At 40.6% G+C, this 23,093-nt stretch overlaps 1 protein-coding gene across 3 annotated transcripts in view; it reads right to left on the minus strand.

Annotated features, from left to right (window-relative positions):
• Positions 1-6,892: 6,892 nt before the first annotated feature.
• The window catches only part of OCLN (occludin), a 69,855-nt gene continuing 53,654 nt past the window's right edge, over positions 6,893-23,093 (minus strand). For all 3 annotated transcript variants that reach the window (XM_060191243.1, XM_007531256.3, XM_016191778.2), the window contains exons 6-9: positions 14,546-14,761; positions 12,333-12,504; positions 10,968-11,009; positions 6,893-7,353 (exon numbers count right to left, since the gene is read on the minus strand). In XM_060191243.1, coding sequence (XP_060047226.1) covers positions 7,252-7,353; positions 10,968-11,009; positions 12,333-12,504; positions 14,546-14,761 — 532 coding nt within the window. In that variant the 3' untranslated portion in view covers positions 6,893-7,251. The remainder of the gene's footprint in view (positions 7,354-10,967; positions 11,010-12,332; positions 12,505-14,545; positions 14,762-23,093) is intronic.

A 23,093-nucleotide genomic window follows, 5' to 3' on the forward strand; every position in this document is an offset into this window, starting at 1 on the left:
TTAAGCGCATGTGGTGCGAAGTGCAAGGACAGGGTAAAGATGCTGGTTCGAGCCCCTGGCTCCCTACCTACAAAGGGGTTGCTTCACAAGTGGTGAAGCAGGTCTGTAGGTGTCTTTCTGTCCCCTTCTCTGTCTTCCCCTCCTCTCTCCATTTCTCTATGTCCTGTCTAACAACAGCAATAATAACTACAACAATAAACAAAATAGGGCAGAGGTAGATAGCACAATGTTTATGCTTTAAAGAGACTTTCATGCCTGAGGTTCTGAAGTTCCAGGTTCAATCCCGCACACCACTATAAGCCAGAGCAGATCAGTGCTCTGGTTAAAAAAAAAAAAAGAAAAGAAAAGAATTACAGATTCTTTCTATGTGCCAGTCTTCCTTCTTTATCTTCTCCTTAAGTGGCACTGCCTTGTAGGTCTCCTACACACACTCCATGCTGTTTCTTTCCTATCCCATTGGCTAACTCGTTCCAGCATGGGATGCATTCCTATGGGACCAACAGTCACAACCCCAAAGTGCAAGTTTTTCACTTTTTTTTTTTATCAGAGCACTGCTCAGCTCTGGCTTATGGTGGTACAGGTGATTGAACCTAGGACTTTGGAGCCTCAGGCATAAGAGTTTCTTTGCATAACCATTATGCTATCTACCCCTGCCTGTATTTATTTTATTGTATTTATTTTTTTATCCATTAGTTTGGGAAGTTGGATTTTTCTTTTTAAATATAAGAAATGAAGAAAAGATCACAATACACCCCAGTAAACTAAATCATATTTATGCTGAGGAAGTTGAGGTATGCAAATTCTTGCCAACTTTAAATTTACTCTCCTTGACAGATTTTTGACAGCTAGAAATAGTGTGAATACAAAAAAGAATTTGCATAAATTCATGGTAATCTCTTGCCATATTTAAGACTGACAATATTTTGTGTACAAAGTGGAAGAACAAAGAACTGGTCTAACCTAGCCAAAAGTTTCAACTGAAACCAAGGGACAACATAAGAAAAATAGAACAATCTGTTCTTTGCCCATGGGTGGCTGGATGCAGTCCATGGAGTTAGGGCATTTGTGAGCAGCTCAGCCAGTAAGTAATCACGCTGAAAATTTTAATTGTAGAACTTCAAAACTGGGAGAAGTAAACCTACCTATTCTAATATCTTTTGATGGGACCTGTATTATCCCAGAGAATGCCTCCAGAATTGTTACTAACAGTTGTTAATAACCCTTGACATGTGAAGTCATTCTTTTACAGGATTTGCTTGTCTGTAATAACCACAATATTATGGCAAATGCAGCTATTGGCAAAGAATTTTCTTTTAATGTGTGTGCCAGGGGTTCACACAGGAACAATTGCACTGCTCCCAGGCCAACTTTTCTTGTTTATTTCTGATAGAGAGAAGGATAGGTGCTACTCCATGTCCATGGAGCTTACCCTGGTACCTCCACGGTATTATGTGCTCATGGTACCAGGGCTTGAGCCTAGGTACATATGCACAGTGAGGTAAGTTATCCCCTTATTCTTTTTTTTTTTTTTTTAAGATTTTATTTATTTATGAGAAAGATAGGAGGAGAGAGAAAGAACCAGACATCACTCTGGCACATGTACTGCCGGGGATCCCATGCTTGAGAGTTCAAAGCTTTACCACTGTGCCACCTCCTGGACCACTATTCCCTTATTCTATGTGTCTACAATTCAGAACTTACACCCACATCTGCATTCAGCATAGTGCAGACTAATGGAGATTGGGGTGATTCAAAAATACCTATAAAAGAAAATATTTTCAGGCCAGCAAGATAGCATCATCCAAACAGTGCACCTGTTTTGTTATGTAAGCCACCCAGGTCCAAGCCCAACCCTTATTGTACTGGAAGAAATTTCAGTGTTATCTTCCCTTCTGTCTCCAAATAGGAAAAAAATAGTTTTATTTCATTACCACCAGAGTTATCTCTGGGGCTCAGTACAGCACCCACCAACCCTGGTAGTCTTTCCTTCCTTCCTTTCTTCCTAAGTGCTTCTCAGCGTTTTGGCTAAGATCAAGTGTAGTATCTTTCTTTCTGCCTACAAACATTGAGAAATTGGGAGGAAGTGGAAGATAAGGAGAGAGATAACTGCAGTGCTGATTCACTGCTCTTGAAGCTCCCCCCCTCCCGCAAGTGGGGACAAGGGACTTGAATCTGAATCTTTGCACAAAGTAATGTGTGTACTCTACTGGGCATGCCCCTGCCTGGTCCCCAAGATTTACTTCTGTGAGAGAGGAAAACCATGGTACTGTTCAGCTTTTTGTTTTGTTTTGATTCCAGGGCTATTTTGGGGGCTCATTGCCTACACTACAAATCTACTGCTCCTGGAGGCCATTTTTCCCCTTAGTTGCCATTGTTATCATCATTGTTGTTGTTATTGTTGGAAAGGACAGAGAAATCAAGAGAGGAGGGAGAAGACAAAGGGGGAAAGAAAGATAAGACACCTGCAGACCTGCTTCACCACTTGTGAAGTGACCCTCACTGCAGATGAGGGGCCTCGGGTTCCAGCTGGGATCCCTGCGCTGGTCATTGTGCTGCGCTACTGTCCAACCACTCAGCTCTGGTTTTATGGTGGTGGAGGGGATTGAACCTAGGACTTTGGAGTCTCAGGCATGACAGTCTCTTTGCATAACCATTATGCTATCTCTCCCCACCCTTCAGCATTTAGCAGATGGTAGTGCTGGGATTAACCTGACACCTCTCTAACCCAATACATACTTTGTGTACACCCAGGTTGAGTCCAGTCCCTGCTGCATTGGAAGGAGCTCAGATGCCGTGGTCTTTCCCTCCTCTCTCTTAACCAAAGCACAGCTCAGCTCTGGCTTATGAGGTTGCAGGGGATTGAACCTGGTACCTCAGAGCTTGAGGCATGAAAGTTGTTTATATAGCCATAATACTATCTTCCTGGTTTCCATCTCTTAAAAGAAAAAATTATGTGGTCCGGGGGGTGGCACAATGATAAAACTTTGGACTCTCAAGCATGAGGTCCCGAGTTCGATCCCCGGCAGTACATGTGCCAGAGTGATGTCTGGTTCTTTCTCTCTCCTATTTTTCTCATAAATATCTTTTTTAAAAAAAATTATGAGAGGGAGAGAACCAGAGCATCACACCAGCACATGCAATGCTAAAGATCAAACTTGGGCCATCATGGTTGAAAGTTCCATGTCTTTATCCAGTGTGTCATCTCCAGACTTCTCCCTCTTTTTTCTATCAGAAAATATTGGGTCAGAGGAGTCTGCCTTGGTAATGGCAAAATCCATTAACAAAAAACATTGACTATTTTCTTTTTTTTTTTACACATTTTTTTTTCTTGAGAGGAGGGGAATACAGAGAGGAGGAGAGAAAGATAGACACCTACAGACCTGCTTCACCGCCTGTGAAGCGACTCCCCTGCAAGTGGGGAGCCGGGGTTCGAATCGGGATCCTTATGCCGTTCCTTGTGCTTTGCGCCACCTGCGCTTAACCCGCTGCGCTACAGCCCGACTCCCCATTGACTATTTTCTTTCTGACCAGAACTATTCTTTCACATATTAACTACCTTTATAGAAATCATGAGATTAATTATAAACATCTCATTACAAGTCTTTTTTTTTTTTTTTAAAGATTTTATTTATTTATGAGAAAGATAGGAGGAGAGAGAGAACCAGACGTCACTCTGGCACATGTGCTGCCGGGGATTGAACTCGGGACCTCATGCTTGAGAGTCCAAAGCTTTATCACTGCGCCACGTCCCAGGCCACTCATTACAAGTCTTTATTCTAAGTCCCACATGTGAAAATAAGCACACATAAGCATGGGAAGGTAAGGTGACAGGCTGTGGTCACAGAGCAAGTCATTAATAGAGGACAAAGTAAGAACATAAGAACAAGAAATTCCTGTTGGCAGCAATTAAAATTTGGGTGGAGTTGTGGTCCGGGAGGTGGCGCTGTGATAAAGCTTTGGACTCTCAAGCATGAGGTCCTGAGTTCAATCCCCAGCAGCAGCACATGTGCCAGACTGATGTCTGGTTCTTTCTCTCTCCTCCTATCTTTCTCATTAATAAATAAAACCTTTAAAAAAAAAATTTAGGTGGAGTATGGAGGAGACAGCATAATGGTTATGTAGAGAGACTGTCATACCTGAGGTTCCAAAGTCATTGGTTTAATCCCCAGCTCAGCATAAGCCAGAACTGAGCGGTGCTCTGGTAGTTTCGGAGGACAGCATTCTACATTTTATTGTATTTACTAAAAGTATCAGTTACTCATATTCATGTTCTAACTTCAAAAGAGCATCATTTTTCTGTTTTTTGTTTTTTTTTCACCAGAGTACTTCTCAGCTGTGGTTTATGGTGGTACTGGGGACTGACTCTGGGACCCCCAGAGCCTCAAGCATAATAAATCTTTTTGCATAACAGCTACGGTATCACTCAACCTGGCATTATTTTAAAATGTTTTCTAAAAATCTCCCAAGTAATTTGGGCATTTTTATTTTTGAAAACTTCCTATGAAAAATATGAAACACAAGGATAACGTCCTCTACATAATGTTTTTCTGCAAGAAGTTACATAATGACTTGTCAAACGATGAGCTGTCAAGAGACTGAGTGAAATTCCTCCAGGTGAGCATATGAAGTATCCAGATAAACCACTTCTGATTCCTATGTGTAAGCAAGGAGAATGTTTCTGGGAACTCCCACAAGTCCAACGGAAACTAAAAAAGTGCCTTGGAGTGATTAATGCAGCCTACTGCCTGACTCCCTACCATCCAGATGTTTCATATAAATCGTTTAAGGGTGGAGGTAGATAGCATAAAGGTTATGCAAAGAGATTCTCATGTCTGAGTCTCAGATGTACGTATGCTTAAGCAGGTATCCCACTGCCCGGCCCTCAAATTAATGTTTCAACAGATTAATTCCAATCACAGTCTAATCACTTGTTAATGTATGGCTATGGTTCAGTTAGTTAACAAGTAATTATTTTTAAAATGCAACAATTATCAAATAATTTATTTGTAAAATGGTTACATATCAACAGACTACTGTGATGAAAAATTTCATGTATTCTGTGCATACATAGTGTAACATTTACTATGTTACACTAGTAGACAAATTAATTTCAAAAACAAAACATGACAAAACACCTGTTATTTCTGTGTTGTAGATTTATCTATATTTACTATTTCCCATATTTATTTAAAACTTTCAGATAGAGAAATTAAAATATTGAAATTATCTTTGTAACTTGGGACATAAAACTTGAAAGTCACAACACTTTATCCACAGTGGCACTTCCCAGGCCACAAGTATCTATTTTTAGTACAGGCTTACACATTCGAGGGAATCGCTTCATGTAGCAAAACCTTTTCCATGTGGACCAAAGGCTTTCATAAAGTCTTTGGGACAATTATTTATAACAGAGAGCAGTACACAGCTATAAAATCACAGACAAGACAAAGATCTTGGAAATCTAATCTAACCCTCTTAATTTTCCAGAACAGAAAACTGCCTGAAAAGCTTTTCAAAGTTACAAACATCTACTTAATACCAACTCTACCATAAACACCCTGTACCTGGCCCCCAGACATAGTCTATAATGTAAGCAGATTTGAATAAAAAATTGAATTTCTGTTTAATGGCACAATTTTTTAAAAGAAGCACATACTACCTGATTTTCTGCACTCAGCTGGGTAAGTTCTTGCTTATCAAGACCTTGCTTATCAGAACAATGACTAATTTGTCTCCATAAACTCAATATACTGATGTCAAAACCAGAACTTTTGAGTTTTAACCCACACAGAACTGAGTTAAACTAGTTAAGAAAATCAGGCATGAGATGAACTATTTTTGTGGTATGTAAAACATGTAAATAATAAAGAATTTCTTCAATTTGAAGAAATGAACCTTCATAATAAAAACAAGGACTAAAAAAAAAAAGCATCTTTGGACAATGATAAAAAATGTACTTATATGTCTGAATTCCATACCGAAGATTGAGATTGTTCAAAAATTTTCAGGGAAATAAAGTTTAAATGGGAGGAAGGTGGTGATAATTATAATAAATTTGGTTTGCTATGTACTAAGTATTACCAGCTATTAATACTTTATTAAAAATTTTAATTAAAAATTATTGAGATTTAAAGGCATCATTTGAAATAACTTGGTGTTTTATGGTAGTGTATTCTAGCTCCAAACAAATCAGCCTTTTTAGAATCAAGGGACTATGAAACTACCAATTAGTACAGCACCCAAAATACTTAGACAATAACTGACAGAAATATTGAGTGTAGTTTCCCAGAGCTTAATAATGTCAAACAAATATATCTAAAAAGAAAACACCAGGTTTAATACCTTATGAAATATGTACAGAACATAAACAATTCTGTAGGATACAATTCAAGTCATCACTGACTTATAAATGTAGTAGGAGACTGTTAAATGAAAAAGCCCAGCTGGTTTTAAAAAAGGAAAAAACAGAACACATGTAAACCATAAATGGTAAAAATATTTTAAAATATACAACAAAATTCTAACCAGTAGGCTTAAAATTAGATTTTTTTAAAAAAGTAAATGTATATTTACAATCTTTAAATTTCATACATTTGTTAATTTTACATGATCCTTATTTCCCGGGTAGCATAAAAACAATAAAAAGTTCTTTTAATCATTTATATTCAAAATCAGTAGGAGGTCAGCAGAATGCAATATCCACAGTATCTAAAATATATAAGACAGGGACTGTTGTATAGGAATCATAAAATAGACTTAACCCAAACTGTAAGCCAGGAAACAAATAAGCAGCTCCTAGTCAGATACTTCACTTACAGGAAGCCAATTTCCCTATCCTAAAAGAAATTATAAATAACAATGATCTGATGGGAATATTCTGGGAAGGATTAAATGAGATCATTTTTGTATTAAGACATCATCATCTACAATGTGAAACTTGACAGCACAATTCACTCCAGGACTTTCCTTAAAGGTTAAAAAACCTCAAAATACAGTTGGTCTTATTGCAAAAACCAATGATCAAAGCAAAAAATCCTTTATTGGAGTGCTCAGGCTAACTGATCAACAAAAGCTATTTATAAAATACTTCAATACTGATAATTGAATTGATGATAATAAAACTACCAAAACTTTGTAATGATCACAAAGGTTTGGCCTCCCAGGTTACTGTCCAAAGTCATTTTGCCTTCTGATGATAATGAAGAGATGTCAGATTCTTCTTAATCTCAAACAATGTGGATTATCTGCCTTCTATGTTTTCCGTTTGTCATAATCTCCAACCATCTTCTTGATGTGTGATAATTTGCTCTTCAACTGCTTGCAATAATTTCTCTTATTTTTATAATCTGCAGACTAAAAAGGGAAAAAAATGGACCAGGTAAATTCAACATCAATAGCAACAATAACAACAACAACAAGGGCAACAAAATGGGGAAAAAATGGCCTCCAGGAGCAGTAGATTTGCAGTACAGGCACTGTGCACTGAGCCCCAGCAATTATCCTGGAGGATATGTATGTGTGTGTGTGTGTGTGTGTGTGTGTACACACACACACACACACACACACACATATTAACTTGTAAAAGGGAAATGAATAACTAGGGAAGGACAATAAAAAATAGTATATACCCTTTTAAATTCTTGTTTTTGGGGGTTGGGCGGTAGCGCAGCAGGTTAAGCGCACGTGGTGCAAAGCACAAGGACCGGCTTAAGGATCCTGGTTCGAGCCCCCGGCTCCCCACCTGCAGGGAAGTCACTTCACCGGCGGTGAAGCAGGTCTGCAGGTGTCTATCTTTCTCTCCCCCTCTCTGTCTTCCCCTCCTCTCTCCATTTCTCTCTGTCCTATCCATCAATAACAATAATGATAAAAACAACAAGGGCAACAAAAAAAAGAGAAAATAAATAAAATATATTTTTTTAAAAATCTTGTTTTTGTTTATTATATTAGTGTGAATGGCAAGGCACTTGCCAGTAAGGTATTTTTCAATCTTTGAGGAAATTTCTTGATTTGGGTGCCCAGTACAAAGGATGTGGCTGTTTCATGAAAATTTACCAAATTGCACACTTGTGACACTTTGTTTTAACTCTTATTATTTAATCAATTTATTTTAGCCATGATTCCATAGCACTTCCCCACCCTTTAATTTTGGATAGAGTTAGAGGACTAATCAGAGAAGGGGGTGGGGGTACGGTGGCACACACAGCACTGTTCTTTCATTCATGAAGCTTTCCCGGATGCAGATGTTCCCATGTGGTGCTGAGAACTTGAACCTGGGACCCCAAGCATGATAAATTAGTATATGCTCAGCAGGATGAGCTATATTCACCCCTGTCTGAACCCAAAGCCTTACCCATGCCCAGCATTCTCCCTGTCTGAAACACTTCAACTACTTGGTCATACCTGTCACATTCCTGGGATTCATTAGCCACGAGTGGCTTAAATAATGCAGATACAGAGCTTTTTCCATCATCGCTGATTCTACTGGACGCTGTTGCTATGTATACCACTGGCACTGACACGTGGCCAATGCTTCACAGTAATAAAGTGCTATTTAAAAAAAAAATTGTTTATATTTATTTATTTTCCCTTTTGTTGCCCTTGTTGTTTTTATTGATGTCATTGTTGTTAGGTCAGAGAGAAATGGAGAGGAGAAGACAGAGGCGGGGAGGGAAAGATAGACATCTGCAGACCTGCTTCACTGCCTGTGAAGTGACTCTTGCAGTGGGCAGCCAGGGGGCTCAAACCAGGATTCTTCCGCTGGTCCTTGCACTTTGTGCCACGTGTGCTTAACCTGCTGTGCCACCACTGGACTACCTATATTTTTAAAAATTTATTTATTTATTCCCTTTTGTTGCCCTTGTTGTTTTTTATTGTTGTAGTTATTATTGTTGTTACTGATGTCATCGTTGTTAGGACAGAGAGAAATGGAAAGAGGAGGGGAAGACAGACAGAGAGGGGGAGAGAAAGACACCTGCAACCTGCTTCACTGCTTGTGAAGTGACTCCCCTACAGGTGGGGAGCCTGGGCTCTAGCTGATACTGCTATTTATAGATCACTCACCTTTTGTCATTTGAAAGCCACCTTTCCTCCTCCTTCTATCCCCCCGCCCCCCCCATACAGGGCCTCATACAAATACATTTCACTACTCCTAGGCTGATTTTTTTCATTCAAATAGAGAAACGAAGATAAGGAGAGACACAATACAGTACTGGAGTTTCCCCTGGTGTCATGGTATTCTCAACCACATATGGTAAGGCACACAGCCTACCAGTGAGTTATTCCTCTACCTCTAACTGCCACCATTCTGATTTATTTTCTCTTTTGAAATATATTTATTTATTTATTATTGGAGACAAAGAGATTGAGATGGGAAGGAGAACAGAGAGGGAGAGAGACAAAGATATACCTGTAGCCCTGCTCTTGAAGCTTTCCCCCTGCAGGTGGGGACTAGGGGCTTGAACCTGGGTCCTTGTGCATTATAATGTGTGTGCTTAACCAGGTGTGCCACTGCCTGGCCCCTCTTCTTTTATTATTATTATTATTTATTTTTTTATTTTTAAATTTTATTTCATTAACTGAAAGGTGAACAAGACATAAATTTCAAATCTTAACTCATTGATCTGAAATGTGCCTAGAGGACAAACAGATACAATTTTTCAAGTAATGTATGGCAGAGTCCATTGTTTAAAAATATGCTTCTTTCATAAAAATGTGTTGACAGGCCAAAAAGAAAAAAATCCTTTATACTGAGTAAAAGCTAGATGCAAACTTCTGATGTAGATTTCATTGTCAACTCTGCTGCTGAAGCTGAGAGGCACAAATATTCACAGTTCAGTTAAATGATGCAAACAAAAAGCCTTTGTCCCTCTCAGATACAAATCAGAAGCCCACACTCCTATCTCTTAGAGTAGTATAACATACATGACTCAGGCATGGTTACTTCTTCTTCTTTCCTTTCCCCTTTTTACTTCCCTCTCCTTGCTGAAGAGTTTGGTCACCGCCGCCTGTTTTTTGTGTCCTTGTTTTCAGTTTAGGTATCATTTCTGCAGCGTACAACATTACTGATTTACGTGATGGGAACTGTACAAGACAGAGGCTGCCATCTTCTTGCTTGAGCTGGACACGGACTCGACCCCTATACTGAGCATCACGATTCCATTCTCTAGAGTACATTTTATTTTTCTGTCCTGGTCCGCTGGGGACCTCGCGGCAGCACAAGCCATCTTCACCTAAATCCACCGGCACAGTATGAGATCCTCGGGGAGGAAACTCGGCAGCAATTAGTTCCCAGATTTCCTAGACTTTTCTTCCTTTATTTTTTAAGGGTTATTTATCTTCTTTAATAAGGAAGACAGAAGTAAAAGACTCTGAGGTGGGTGGGTAGGGAGAATACAGATCCAAGAAAGATCACAGAGGACCTAGTGGGGGTTGTATTGTTATATGGAAAACTGGGAAATGTTATGCAAGTACTAACTATTGTATTTACTGTCTAATGTAAAACATTAATTCCCCAATAAAGAAATTAAAAAAAAAAAAAAGGAAGACAGAAATTAAGAAGGGAAGTGAAGCTAGAGACACTGAAAGAGAGTCACCTGTATCACTGCTTTCTCCCTGTAGGTGGAGGCTGTGGGCTTGAACCCAAGTCCTTGTGCATGGCAATGTGTGTATTCAACCAGGTGCATCACTGCTTAGTCCTTATTATTCTGACTTCTGCCACTATCCTAATAACATCTGTATAGAGTCTCCAAGTCCAATTTGAATACACCACAGAGTGAATCTTTAGATACTGGTGACTGATTCAACATCCAGGCCCTTTCCCCTCACTGGAAGATCCAAGGTGAGACTGTAAGTGCCAAACCTTACCTATCGTTTTCATCTTACAATAGAACCAGAGCCAGTGTATGTACAATAAGGGATCACAGTCACTCTAGAGGTTAAATAAAAAGCATATAAAAGTTACTACTCACTCTTTTAACTTGCTTCAGTCTATTGTATTCATCAGCAGCAGCCTAGTAATGTGAAACACAAAGGAAAATGTTTAATGAAGCATTTACTCTTAAATAATATTTACTTATTTACAAGAGGAGGAGGAGAGAGAGAGAGAGAAAACCAGAAAATCACTCTGGTACATGTGGTACCAAGGATTGAACCCTAGACCTCAGGCTTCAGAGTTCAATACTTTTATCTATTGTGTCACCACCTCCCAGGCCACACCATTAGCTTTTTAAAATAGTTATCACTGATGTTCTATTTTGGAGTGAAAATGTCAGCTTACAACAATAATATAGAACATTAAACAATGTTTAAAAGTTCTCTTTTTTTTTTCTTTTTTAATCTGTTTATGAGAAAGAGGAAGAGAGAACCAGAGCACACACGAAGCCAGAAAACTCAAAGTTGGACCCATACTTGAAAGTCCAATGCCTCATCCACTGCACTACTTCCTGGGCCACTAAAACCTTCTTCTTCTTTTTTTTTAGATTTTATTTATTTATTAATGAGAAAGATAGGAGAGAGAGGAAGAACCAGACATCACTCTGATACATGGGCTGCTGGGGACTGAACTCAGGACCTCATGCTTGAGAGTCCAAGGCTTTATCCACTGCGCCATCTCCTGGACCACCTAAAACATTCTTTTTAAAAAAAATATTTATTTATTTATTCCCTTTTGTTGCCCTTGTCGTTTTATTGTTGTAGTTATTATTATTGTTGTTGGACAGAGAGAAATGGAGAGAGATGAGGGAAGACAGAGAGAGGAAGAGAAAGACATCTGCAGACCTGCTTCACCTCTTGTGAAGCGACTCCCCTGCAGGTGGGGAGCCAGGGCTCGAACCAGGATCCTTATGCGGGTCCTTGCACTTTCACCACAGGTGTTTAACCCGCTGCGCTCCAGCTGGACTCCCTAAAACATTCTTAAACTACATAGGAGAAAGGGAAAACAAACAAGCAAATAAAACAACAAAAAAACCCCACATAGGAGCCATCAAGAGGAGTTTAAAGTGAAGATTGAAGAGACCTTGGACCTCGGGATATTTCTCATATAGGCAGATAAGTAACTGTTTGTTCTCGTCTCTTCTCTCTCCCGATGGCAGAGTTAATGAACTACACTGACACCAGAGGAAAAAAAATCTGAAAGCCCAGATCTGATCAAAACTGGCCTGATAACCCCTCTTCCCCACACACCATTACTTCTTTCCTCGTCATCCTTTTCAGTCTAAGTTTCCATCTTTTGCAATTCCTTTAAACTAGTTAATGCTGCCAGACTTCTACCAAGTTTTCTTTACAATTGAACTGAACTGCCCCATCCCTTCTATAAGGACCAAGTTTGAGTTTACCATGTAGTCTTCACTTTCTTCTCTATAGTCATCCAATTCTTTATCCAGACGAGAGAGTTCCTTATTGACCTCATCAAGTTCTGCTTGTAAATTCTTGTACTCCTGTAAGCCAGTGTCAAAATTCCTCTTATAGAGTTGTCTTTGTTGATCTGAAGTGATAGGTGGGTATTCCCTAAAAATTGGAAGAAAACAATGACTGCTTCTGTATACACAATCAACATAAAACCCAATGTTTCCTCCTTAAAGAAAGTTGGTGGGATGTGGAGAATAGTCTCTTGGTGTTTTTTTTGTTTTTGGTATTTATAGAGAAGAATAAGACAGGATGAAAAAAAAAAAAGGTTTTCTTAGCACAGATGATACACTACTAGTCATGTTTGGAGGGGGAGCTGCATACAGTCTGTACATATAAAGGATTCTTACGCCAGTCCTTGCGCTTCATGCCACGTGCGCTTAACCCACTCCACTACCCCCCGACTCCCCAGCAGCAGTTTTTAAGAGTAAAATATGAAAGGTTTAAAAAGTTGGGGGGGGGGGGAGCATGAGGTCCTGAGTTCAATCCCTGGCATCAAATGTGCTAGAGTGATACGCTGGTTCTCTCGTCCTCAACCAATCAATAATAAATAAAGAAGATATTTTTAAGATATGGTTCTAAGACCCTTAAGATCTCTTTTAAAAGAGTACTAGTTAGATGTTATAGAATGTCCCTCAAATTGGGCAGCTGGACGATTTCTCCTAAACAGATTAAGATTGTGGGATATGAGGATATAAGGAATTGTTAATTCAATTGTTAAGTGCCTAGAACAGATTTTTTTTTTTTTTGGTCTCCAGGTTTATTGCTGGGGCTTGGTGCCTGAACTATGAATCCACTGCTCCTGGAGGCTATTTTTCCCCTTTGCTGCCCTTGTTGCTTATTGTTGTTGTTACTATTACTGGTGTTATTGCCATTATTGTTGTTAGATAGGACAGACCAAGAGAGGAACAGAAGACAGAGAAAGGGAGAGAAAGATAGACACCTGCAGACCTGCTTCACCGTTTTTGAAGGGACCCCCCCCCCCCAAGGTGGGAGCAGAGGGCTCAAACTGGCATCTTTGCCCCAGTACTTGTGCTTCTCGCCATGTACACTTAACCCACTGCACTACTGCCTAGCCCCTCTTTTTTTTTTTAAAGAACAGGTAGAGGGGCTGGATGGTACAAACATCACTGTGTGTTCAATCCCTTGGTCCCCACCTGCAGGGGGAAAGCTTTACAAGTGGTGAAGCAATGCTGCAGGTATCTCTCCATCTCTCTCCATCTCTCCCCTTTCCTCTCAATTTCTGGCTGCCTCTATCAAATAAAGATTAAAAAAAAATAATAAAGAACAGGTAGTTTATAAGTTAAAAAATTGGGCAGGGGTAGATAGCATAATGGTTATACAAACAGACTCTCATGCCTCTAGGGTCTCAGGTTCAATCCCCCTTACCACCACATGCCAAAGCTGAGCAGTGCTCTGGTTAAAAAAAAAAAAAAAATCTGTCTGAAAAAAATGAGTCATTTTTTTTCTTCTCTCACTCTTCCACTCCCTCTTTCATTTTTGAGAGATAATGTGAAAGGGACCACAGCACCTTCAATGCAGTGGGGGCTAAGCTTGAACCTGGATCATGCACATGACAAAACAGTACACTATCCAGGTGACAGTATTTTGCCAGCCCCTTCTAGTTCTGTTTTTCTAAGAAAGTTTGTGTTGAAATTTTTTTCCCAGTTCTTAATATCTATCTCTACCACATAAAAGTACTTAAAGATGGAGTCGGGCGGTAGTGAAATGGGTTAAGTGCACGTGGCGTGAAGCGCAAGGACCAGCATAAGGATCCCTGTTCGAGCCCCTGGCTCCCCACCTGCAGGGGAGTCGCTTCACAGGCGATAAAGCAGTCTGCAGGTGTCTATCTTTCTCTCCCACTCTGTCTTCCCCTCCTCTCTCCATTTCTCTCTGTCCTATCCAACAATGACATCAATTAACAACAATAAAATAACAAGGGCAACAAAAGGGAGTAAAAAAAATTTTTTTAAGAGTATTTAAAGAGGATAAAACAAAAACAGAACTACTATCTTCAGGCCTGGTTGGTAAAACTGGAATTAATTTAATCACCAAGTCCAGTTTAGGAGGCAAAAATGTAAAACCTGGTCAGTGCTACTCATCAGATATGCAAGGGGTTCCAGAGAAGACAGCCAGCCAGTACCTGATCCAGTCCTCATCCAGCTCATCGCAGGACTCGCCACCAGTCGTGTAGTCTGTTTCGTAATGGTCTTGCTCCATTCTCTTTGACCTTCCTGATCTTCCCTTCATGGCAGACCTTTTTGAGGGTGTCTCAAAGTTACCACTGCTGCTGTACTGAGGTTGCCTGAGGTCATCCACGGGTGAAGTCAGTGGAAGCTCCTGAACTACTTCAGGCACCCTAATAAAACAGGAATCATTTTCCAATGATTAGATTAGTGAGCATCACAAGCTGTTGCCAGTGCACTGTCATCTCAAACAGCATCAACAATAGGCACTAAGCATCAACGTGCAGATGCACTCATTCTGGTGGTTCCTATGCTCAACACCAAACAGATGTCTAAACTTCCCACATTCAACTGAGCGCTCACTCAGACCCTCTAACAGACATTGGTAACTTTAAGTAGCCTTGATGTAAGAGGAGCCCATTTATAAACCTAAGTAAAATGTGTCTATCTGGAAGGTCAGGCTAATCTAAAGGAAGTATTTACCTGACCTTCACAAGATTTTCAGGAAATATAATGGTCATAATTTTTTTAAGTATTTATTTACTTATATGTTCCCTTTTGTTGCCTTTGTTCTTTAATTGTTGTAGTTTTTGTTGTTGTTGCTGATGTCATCGCTGTTGGACAGGACAGAGAGAAATGGAGAGAAGAGGGGAAGGCAGAGAGGGGGAGAGAAGGATAGACACCTGCAGACCTGCTAAAGCCCTGTAAAGCAACTCCCCTGCAGGTGGGGAGCCAGGGACTCGAACTGGGATCGTTAAGATCGTTGGGCTTCGCGCCACGTGCACTTAACCCACTGTGCTACCGCCCGACTCCCCATAATTTTCTTTTCTACATGTTCTTCCAGTTCCCAGGAATGCTGAGCGGGGAAGTGGGGTACACATACATATCCAATTCTGGAAGCTGAGTCTCAGCTGTGAGCTCCTGATAACAAATTTTATACTACTATATATCAGTTGTCTTTTCAAGACAAAAATCAAACTAAAATCTAAACTAGGAAACTAGGCAGGATTTATAAACACTAAGACCTTTTATATTGTGTAGAGTTCATAAGACTTCTTTTTTTTAAAAAAATATTTATTCCCTTTTGTTGCCCTTGTTGTTTGATTGTTGTAGTTATTATTATTATTGTTATTGATGTCATCATTGTTAGATAGGACAGAGAGAAATGGAGAGAGAAGGGGAAGAGAGAGAGGGGGAGAGAAAGACAGACACCTGCAGACCTGCATCACTGGTTGTGAAGCAACTCCCCTGCAGGTGGGGCGCTGGGGGCTCGAACCAGGATCCTTCTGCTGGTCCTTGTGCTTTCTACCAATTGCGCTTAACCTGTTATGCTACTGCCTGACTCCTAAGACTTCTTTTTAAATGTTTATTTATTTATTTTAATCTTTATTATCTTTATGTATTGGAAAGAGACAGCTAGAAATTGAGAGGAGGAAGGGATATAGAGAGGGAGAGAGACAGAGAGATACCTGCAGACATGCTTCACCATTCACAAAGCTTTCCCCCTGCAGGTGGGGACTGGAGGCTCGAACCCGGGTCCTTGTGCACTGTAACATGTGCGCTCAATCAGCTGTGCTACCACCAGGTCCCATAAGCCTTGTTTATTAAATTTCTATGTTAATCCTAAAGAGTGAATGGAGGGAAGAGGTAGATAGCATAATGGTTATGCAAAGAGACTCTCATGCCATTACACTTATTTTTCTTTTCTTTTAGTTATATGTATATTTTTAATGCAACCAGGGTTATCTCTGGGGCTCAGTGTCTGCATATAGTTTCACCTCCCCTCGTGGTCATTTTTTTCCTTTTTCTTTTTGATAGAGACAGAAACTGAGAGGGGAGAGGAGACAGAGAGGGAGAGAAACAGAGAAATAGCACTGCTTCACCACTCATGAAGTTTCCCCTCCTATAGGTGGAGAACAGGGGCTTGAACCAGGGTACTTTGCATAGTATAATATGTGGGCTCTAGTCCCTGGGGAGCCAGAGACGACCCGAACTGCCCCTGCGGCTACAGACAGACTATGATCCACATAGTCAACGACTGCCACCTCTCCAGATTCAAAGGAGGTCTCGAAACTTTACATCAGGCTCAACCTGACGCTGTTGACTGGCTACGGAAGAAGGGCAAACGCTAGAAGAAGAACTGTTGTACCAGATTTTCATTTGTATATATTTCTGCGACACACTGAAAAAGAAGCATAATGAAGAATAAAATATGACGAGTGGTGGCAACTATAAACATTTCTGAGTAACAGAAGCAAGCTTAACCTTCTTCTGTAGCAGAGCTAGAGAAAGATAAGAACAGAAATGAAATACCAGAAAGTGGGTCTGAATCAACTACTAAAAATATCTGTACTTTTTCTTATTATTTTCAATTTATAGAAAAATGTAGTCCTGGGAGCTCCAGTGGCACAATCTGTTAGCGTGCGGTACTTATACAGAAAAATGTAATCCTGAACTTATTTATAGTTGGCTAAGTGATCCAGTACTACTTGCTTCTAACTACTAACAAGGTCTTAGATTTTGAATCGTGTTATAGTTTCTTGTAGACTGCTAAAGTTTTCAAATATGTCACTGGAGGTGTGGTCTTATTTACTTCTTTCTAAACTTACACAGATTAGAATGGTTTGTGTGCTATGTTAATTTTACTTTTAAAGGAGTGAAAATGTGACTTTCTCCTGAGTCAATGATTAATAAGTTCCCAGATACTCTGCCAAAAGTGCCAGGTACTATGCTTTGATTTAGCAAACAAACCTTTAGAATACTGAATACAGTGGGATGTTAGAAGTCAGTGAGCTAACGTTGGGCCAGAGGAGAAAGAAGCTTAAGGGGGAAGATATCTACTTATAATAAGGCATCCTGCTATGATTCGATGATGTTAAATGCTGATGTTCCCATCTTTTTGGGTTTTTTAAATTAATTAATTTATTTATTTATTCCCTTTTGTTGCCCATGTTGTTTTACTGTTGTAGTTACTGTTGTTGTTATTGATGTCGTCATTGTTGGATAGGACAGAGAGAAATGGAGAGAGGATGGGAAGACAGAGAAGGGGAGAGAAAGAAAGATACCTACAGATCTGTTTCACCACTTGTGAAGCAACTCCCCTGTAGGTGGGGAGCTGGGGGTTGGAACCAGGATCTTTATACCAGTCCTTGCTCTTTGTGCTTCCTGCTTAACCCGCTGCGCTACCACCCAACCCCCGTTCCTATCTTTTATTTTCCTAGACCCATTAAAACATACAAGGCATGGTATGAAGCTAAAAGCAAAATACTTAGCAAGAAAATTATAAATGAACTTAAGAGTTTGGGAATGAGGTTCTGAGTGGTGATTCACTAAGCACACGCACCCCACCTGCAGGGAAACTTCATGAACAGTGAAGCAGTGCTACAGGCTTTTCTCTTCCTCTCTAATTCTCTACCTGTCCCCCCCTTCCTTCTCAATTCCTGTCTCAATCAAAAAGAAAAAAAAAGGAAAAGTGGCTATAGGCATTAGTGGATTCATCCAACAGGCACAGAGCTCCACTGATAACCCCGGTGGCAATAGAAAGAAGGAGGAGGAGAAGAGGAAAAGGAAGGAGGAGGAGGAGGAGGAGAAGAGCAGGAGCTTGGGAACATAATAATATGTTCAATAATCATCAAACCTATTTTTACCTATACTATTAATTCACAAGAGATAACTAACCCCACTGTCATCCCTATCAACTGACAACCCCCAGCTGCTTCCCTCTTCAATCAGAAGAGCATTCTCAACCCCTTTAGAAGTCTTCTAGGTCCTCAGTCTCATCATTTTGCAGCTTCTAAAGTTTTCCCTTTTAATTCCTCTTTTCTAAACCAAAATAATATTTTTAGTCTTATGTCGGGCTAGCGTGGGGGTGCCTCTTCAGGGCGTGTACTCTCTGGGTTGGAGAGAACTCCAGCCTGGGCTGCTACTTACTCAGCGACTCGAGGGAGATGACTCAGGAACAGACTTGTGGTGGAGAGACAATTCAATTCTTTATTGATCAGAGAGCCAAGGCTTTTAAAGGGCAGACCCAGAAGTGGCAAGTTAGAAACAGAAATGGCTAGGAAAGGGGTGAGAAAGACAAAACGGGGCTGTAAAGGTAGGAACTTCCTTAGCAATTGTTGCAAGGGTTTTAACTGTCCTACCAGTTAAAAATACCCTGCAGGCAGGGAGGGTCTTGAGGGTAGAAAGAAGATACATCAAAGGAATGGAATGGGTGGGGATCTTTCAGGCAAAACAATGATTATGTAGATAATAAGTCTGATAAGACGAGAGGATGTATGTCCCCTCAAGTCATGCCCTGCCAAGCTCAACCACATCCTCACAATTTCCTGACATCTCCCCCTTTCTTTTTATCTAATGGGCATAGTATCAGGAATGCAGGGTGCTTTGTAAGGCTGGGAGTCTGGTAAGACAGGGCAAACCTTTGGGGTTACTCCTGTCCCTCCTTGCTCAACTTCTTGGTAGAGAGAGACTGACAGGATAGACACACTTCTCAGGTCAAGCCCTGCCAGGATCTACCACATCCTCACAATTTCAGTCTTACACACAGGTGCACATAAGACAGTCAAGTGCACACATGATCCCTTGCTGCTCATTTTGCCCTGACTCTGCTGTTATTATACATTTTCTTCCACCCTCCATGAGAGCATGGACTTGGTAGCATGGACTTGGTATTCCCAAGGGCATCTGGCACAGTCCTGTTTACATACATGGCAGGTGTTCAAGGTAATTACTGCACTGAAAACACATTCATCAGAAACCTCTTTCCTAAGGACACACAGTATCACCGAGGAAAGAGAAACAACCATCAATATCAGTGTCATCACTGTCAGAATGATGTGCATCACACACATAGTATTTTAGAATGGCCACCATTACTGGGGGCAGGGGGATGGACAATATGTAAGTCTTATCAATTATAGAGCTTCATTTTTCTGGTCTTGCAAAGACAGAAGAGTGTCCAGTTAGAATATTTCCAATAGATTTGATTGGTAAGTTTCTACTAAATTCTATTTCCTGAATCCCAGCATGGGAAGGAATGCACCTTGGGAAATGTGAATGATCATCCTGCTACAACAGAAGCTGAACTGAATACAAACCAAGAAAACATCAAGCACACCTATCTGGAGACCAGGAGATAGCTCAGCTGGTACAATGTGTACTGTACTATGCAGCAAGGTCCTGGGTTCAAGCCTCAGAACCACATGGGAGCATGGATGGTAGAATAGTGTTGTAAGCATCTGTCTTTTCTCTCTCCCTTACTCCTTCTAAAAAAAAAAAAAAAATCAGGCCTTGGAGGCCTCTCAGCAAAGTGGTATGTGTGCCTCTGGGGCCCTGAGTACATTCCTGGTACCACATAATGAAGAGTGGTCTCATATGGCACTCTAAGAACCAATCTGCCTTTAAAGATTTGCATAGTACCAACTGTGGCTAATTTTGATTTATTTTTTAAAAGATTTACTTATTAACATGGGGGGAAAGAGAGAACCACAGCATTACTGACATATGCGATGCCAGGGGTGAAACTTAGGACTGCAGACTCTGAGTCCAGTGCTCTAGCTACTGCAATACCTTCCAGGCCATTCAATTTCCTTGACTTAGAAAACTTAATTTACCTGAGGTGCAAACAAGATAACAGAGTACCAAACAGAGCTCTCCCAAATTCACTTAGGAAGAGTAGAGAAGCAACATTCTTCAGATACATCCTGTTGTCTGTCTTTTAATCCAGAATTAATTCTAATTGTCTTAAAAGTCTAAGGCAGAGGGAGTTGGGTGGTAGTGCAGTGGGTTAAGTGCACATGGCGCAAAGCGCAAGAACCAGTTTAAGGATCCCAGTTCAAGCCCCTGGCTTCCCTCCTGCAGGGGAGTCACTTCACAGGTGGTGAAACAGGTCTGCAGGTGTCTGTCTTTCTCTTTCCCTCTCTGTCTTTCCCTCCTCTCTCCACTTCTCTGTCCTATCTAACAATGACGACATCAATAAGAACAATGAAAAACAACAAGGGCAACAAAAAAGAGAAAATAAATAGATAAATAAATAAAATATTTTTTAAAAAGTCTCAACAAGACAACAAATAACCCCATCCAAAAATGGGGGGAGGACTTGGACAGAATATTCACCACAGAAGAGATCCAAAAGGCCGAGAAACACATGAAAAAATGCTCCAAGTCTCTGATTGTCAGAGAAATTCAAATAAAGACAACAATGAGATATCACTTCACTCCTGTGAGAATGTCATACATCAGAAAAGGTAACAGCAGCAAATGCTGGAGAGAGTGTGGGGTCAAAGGAATCCTCCTACACTTCTGGTAGGAATGTCAATTGGTCCAATCTCTGTGGAGAACAGTCTGGAGAATTCTCAGAAGGCTAGAAATGGACCTACCCTATGACCCTGCAATTCCTCTCCTGGGGATATATCCTAAGGAACCCAACACATCCATCCAAAAAGATCTGTGTACACATATGTTCTTGGCAGCACAAAACCTGGAAGCACCCAAAACCTGGAAGCAACCCAGGTGTCCAACAACAGATGAGTGGCTGAGCAAGTTGTGGTATATATACACAAGGAATACTACTCAGCTGTAAAAAATGGTGACTTCACCGTTTTTAGCCGATCTTGGATGATGGACCTTGAAAAATTCACGTTATAAGTGAAATAAGTCAGAAACAGAAGGATGAATATGGGATGATCTCACTCTCAGGCAGAAGTTGAAAAACAAGATCAGAAAAGAAAACACAAGTAGAACCCAAAATGGAATTGGCATATTGCACCAAAGTAAAAGACTCTGGGGTGGGTGGGTGGGGAGAATACAGGTCCATGAAGGATGATAGACATAGTGGGGGTTGTATTGTTATATGGGAAACTGGGGAATGTTATGCATATACAAACTATTGTATTTACTGTTGAATGTAAAACATTAATTCCCCAATTAAAAAAAAAAGTCTAAGGCAGGGAGTAGGGCAGTAGCGCAGCCGGTTAAGTGCACGTGGCACAAAGCAAGGACCGGCATAAGGATCCCGGTTTGAGCCCCTGACTCCTCACCTACAGGGGAGTCACCTCACAGGCGGTGAAGCAGGTCTGCAGGTGTTTCTCTTTCTCTCCCCCTCTATCATATCCAATAACTACTACAAAAAAAAAAAAGAAAGAAAGCAACAAAAAGGAATAAATAAGTATTTTAAAAAAGCCTAGGGCATAGGGAATTATGAGAAGCAAAAAGAATCAGATACAAACAAAATTTACTATATGATTGTATTTTAAATATATATTTTAATTATTTATTTATTGTTATTATCTAATAAAGATGGAAATTGGGAGGGAAAGGGGAGACAGAGATGGAGAGAGACAGAGATACCTGCAGCCCTGCGTCACCACTCGAGAAGCTTTTCTCCCTGCAGGTAGGGAGCAGGGGCTTGAACCCGGGTCCTTGTGCACTGTAGTGTGTGTGCTCAACTAGGTGCGCCACTGCCTGGCCCCATATGATTATATTTTATAATGATCTCTAATAATATCTAAATAATAGATGGTGACAGGCACTAGGGCAGAATTTGCCACTTTAACATTTAGATAAATCTGAATGAAAGCAACTAAAATCCAGCAGAGTCAAGAAAAACTTTTTTTCTCTCTCTTAAGTATGCAGGAAAAAAAAAAAGTAGGGAACCTTAGTTAGAAAGGAGATTATCAAGGGAGTTGGGTGGTAGTGCAGCGGGTTAAGTGCAGGCAGTACAAAGCACAAGGACCTGCGTAAGGATCCCGGTTCAAGCCCCTTGCTCCCCACCTGCAGGGGAGTCGCTTTACAAGCAGTGAAGCAGTCTGCAGATGTCTATCTTCTCCCCTTCTCTGTCTTCCCCTCCTCTCTCCATTTCTCTCTGTCCTATTCAACAATAACAACATCAATAACAACAATAACTACAACAATAAAACAACAAGGATAACAAAAGGGAATAAACATTAAAAAAAGTCTTGAAAAAAAAAAAAAGAAAGATTACCAAGAGAACAGGATAGGACCTTCACTGGCTAGAAACTACTCACTCTAGAGCTTCTGTAGCTAAAAGATCCAGAGTCCTGTCAAGTGCCAGCAGAAGATAAGAATTCTTGCCATGGAAGTTGGGCAGTAGCGCAGCAGGTTAAGCGCATGTGGTGCAAAGCGCAAGGACCAGCAGAAGGATCACGGTTCAAGCCCCCAGCTTCCCACCTGCAGGGGAGTCACTTCACAGGCGGTGATGCAGGTCTGCAGGTGTCTCTCTGTCTCTCTTCCTCTCTATCTCCCCCCCTCTCAATTTCTCTGTCTTTATCCAATAACAACAAAAAAAAAAAAAAAAAAAAAAGGAAAGAAAGAATTCTTGCCACATCTGTCTCCCGGATATAGAGATAGCCATAGCATTGGAACTTTCCCTGGTGTTATGGGCTCAAATTTGGACTGCACACATAGCAAGGCAATTACCCTAAGAGGTCAGCAGTTATCTTCCAAGCCCTAGTAAAAATTTGCTATTAATCACTATGCAGCAGA

This window comes from Erinaceus europaeus, chromosome 5 (assembly GCF_950295315.1).
Source record: "Erinaceus europaeus chromosome 5, mEriEur2.1, whole genome shotgun sequence".
Lineage (NCBI taxonomy): Eukaryota > Metazoa > Chordata > Mammalia > Eulipotyphla > Erinaceidae > Erinaceus > Erinaceus europaeus.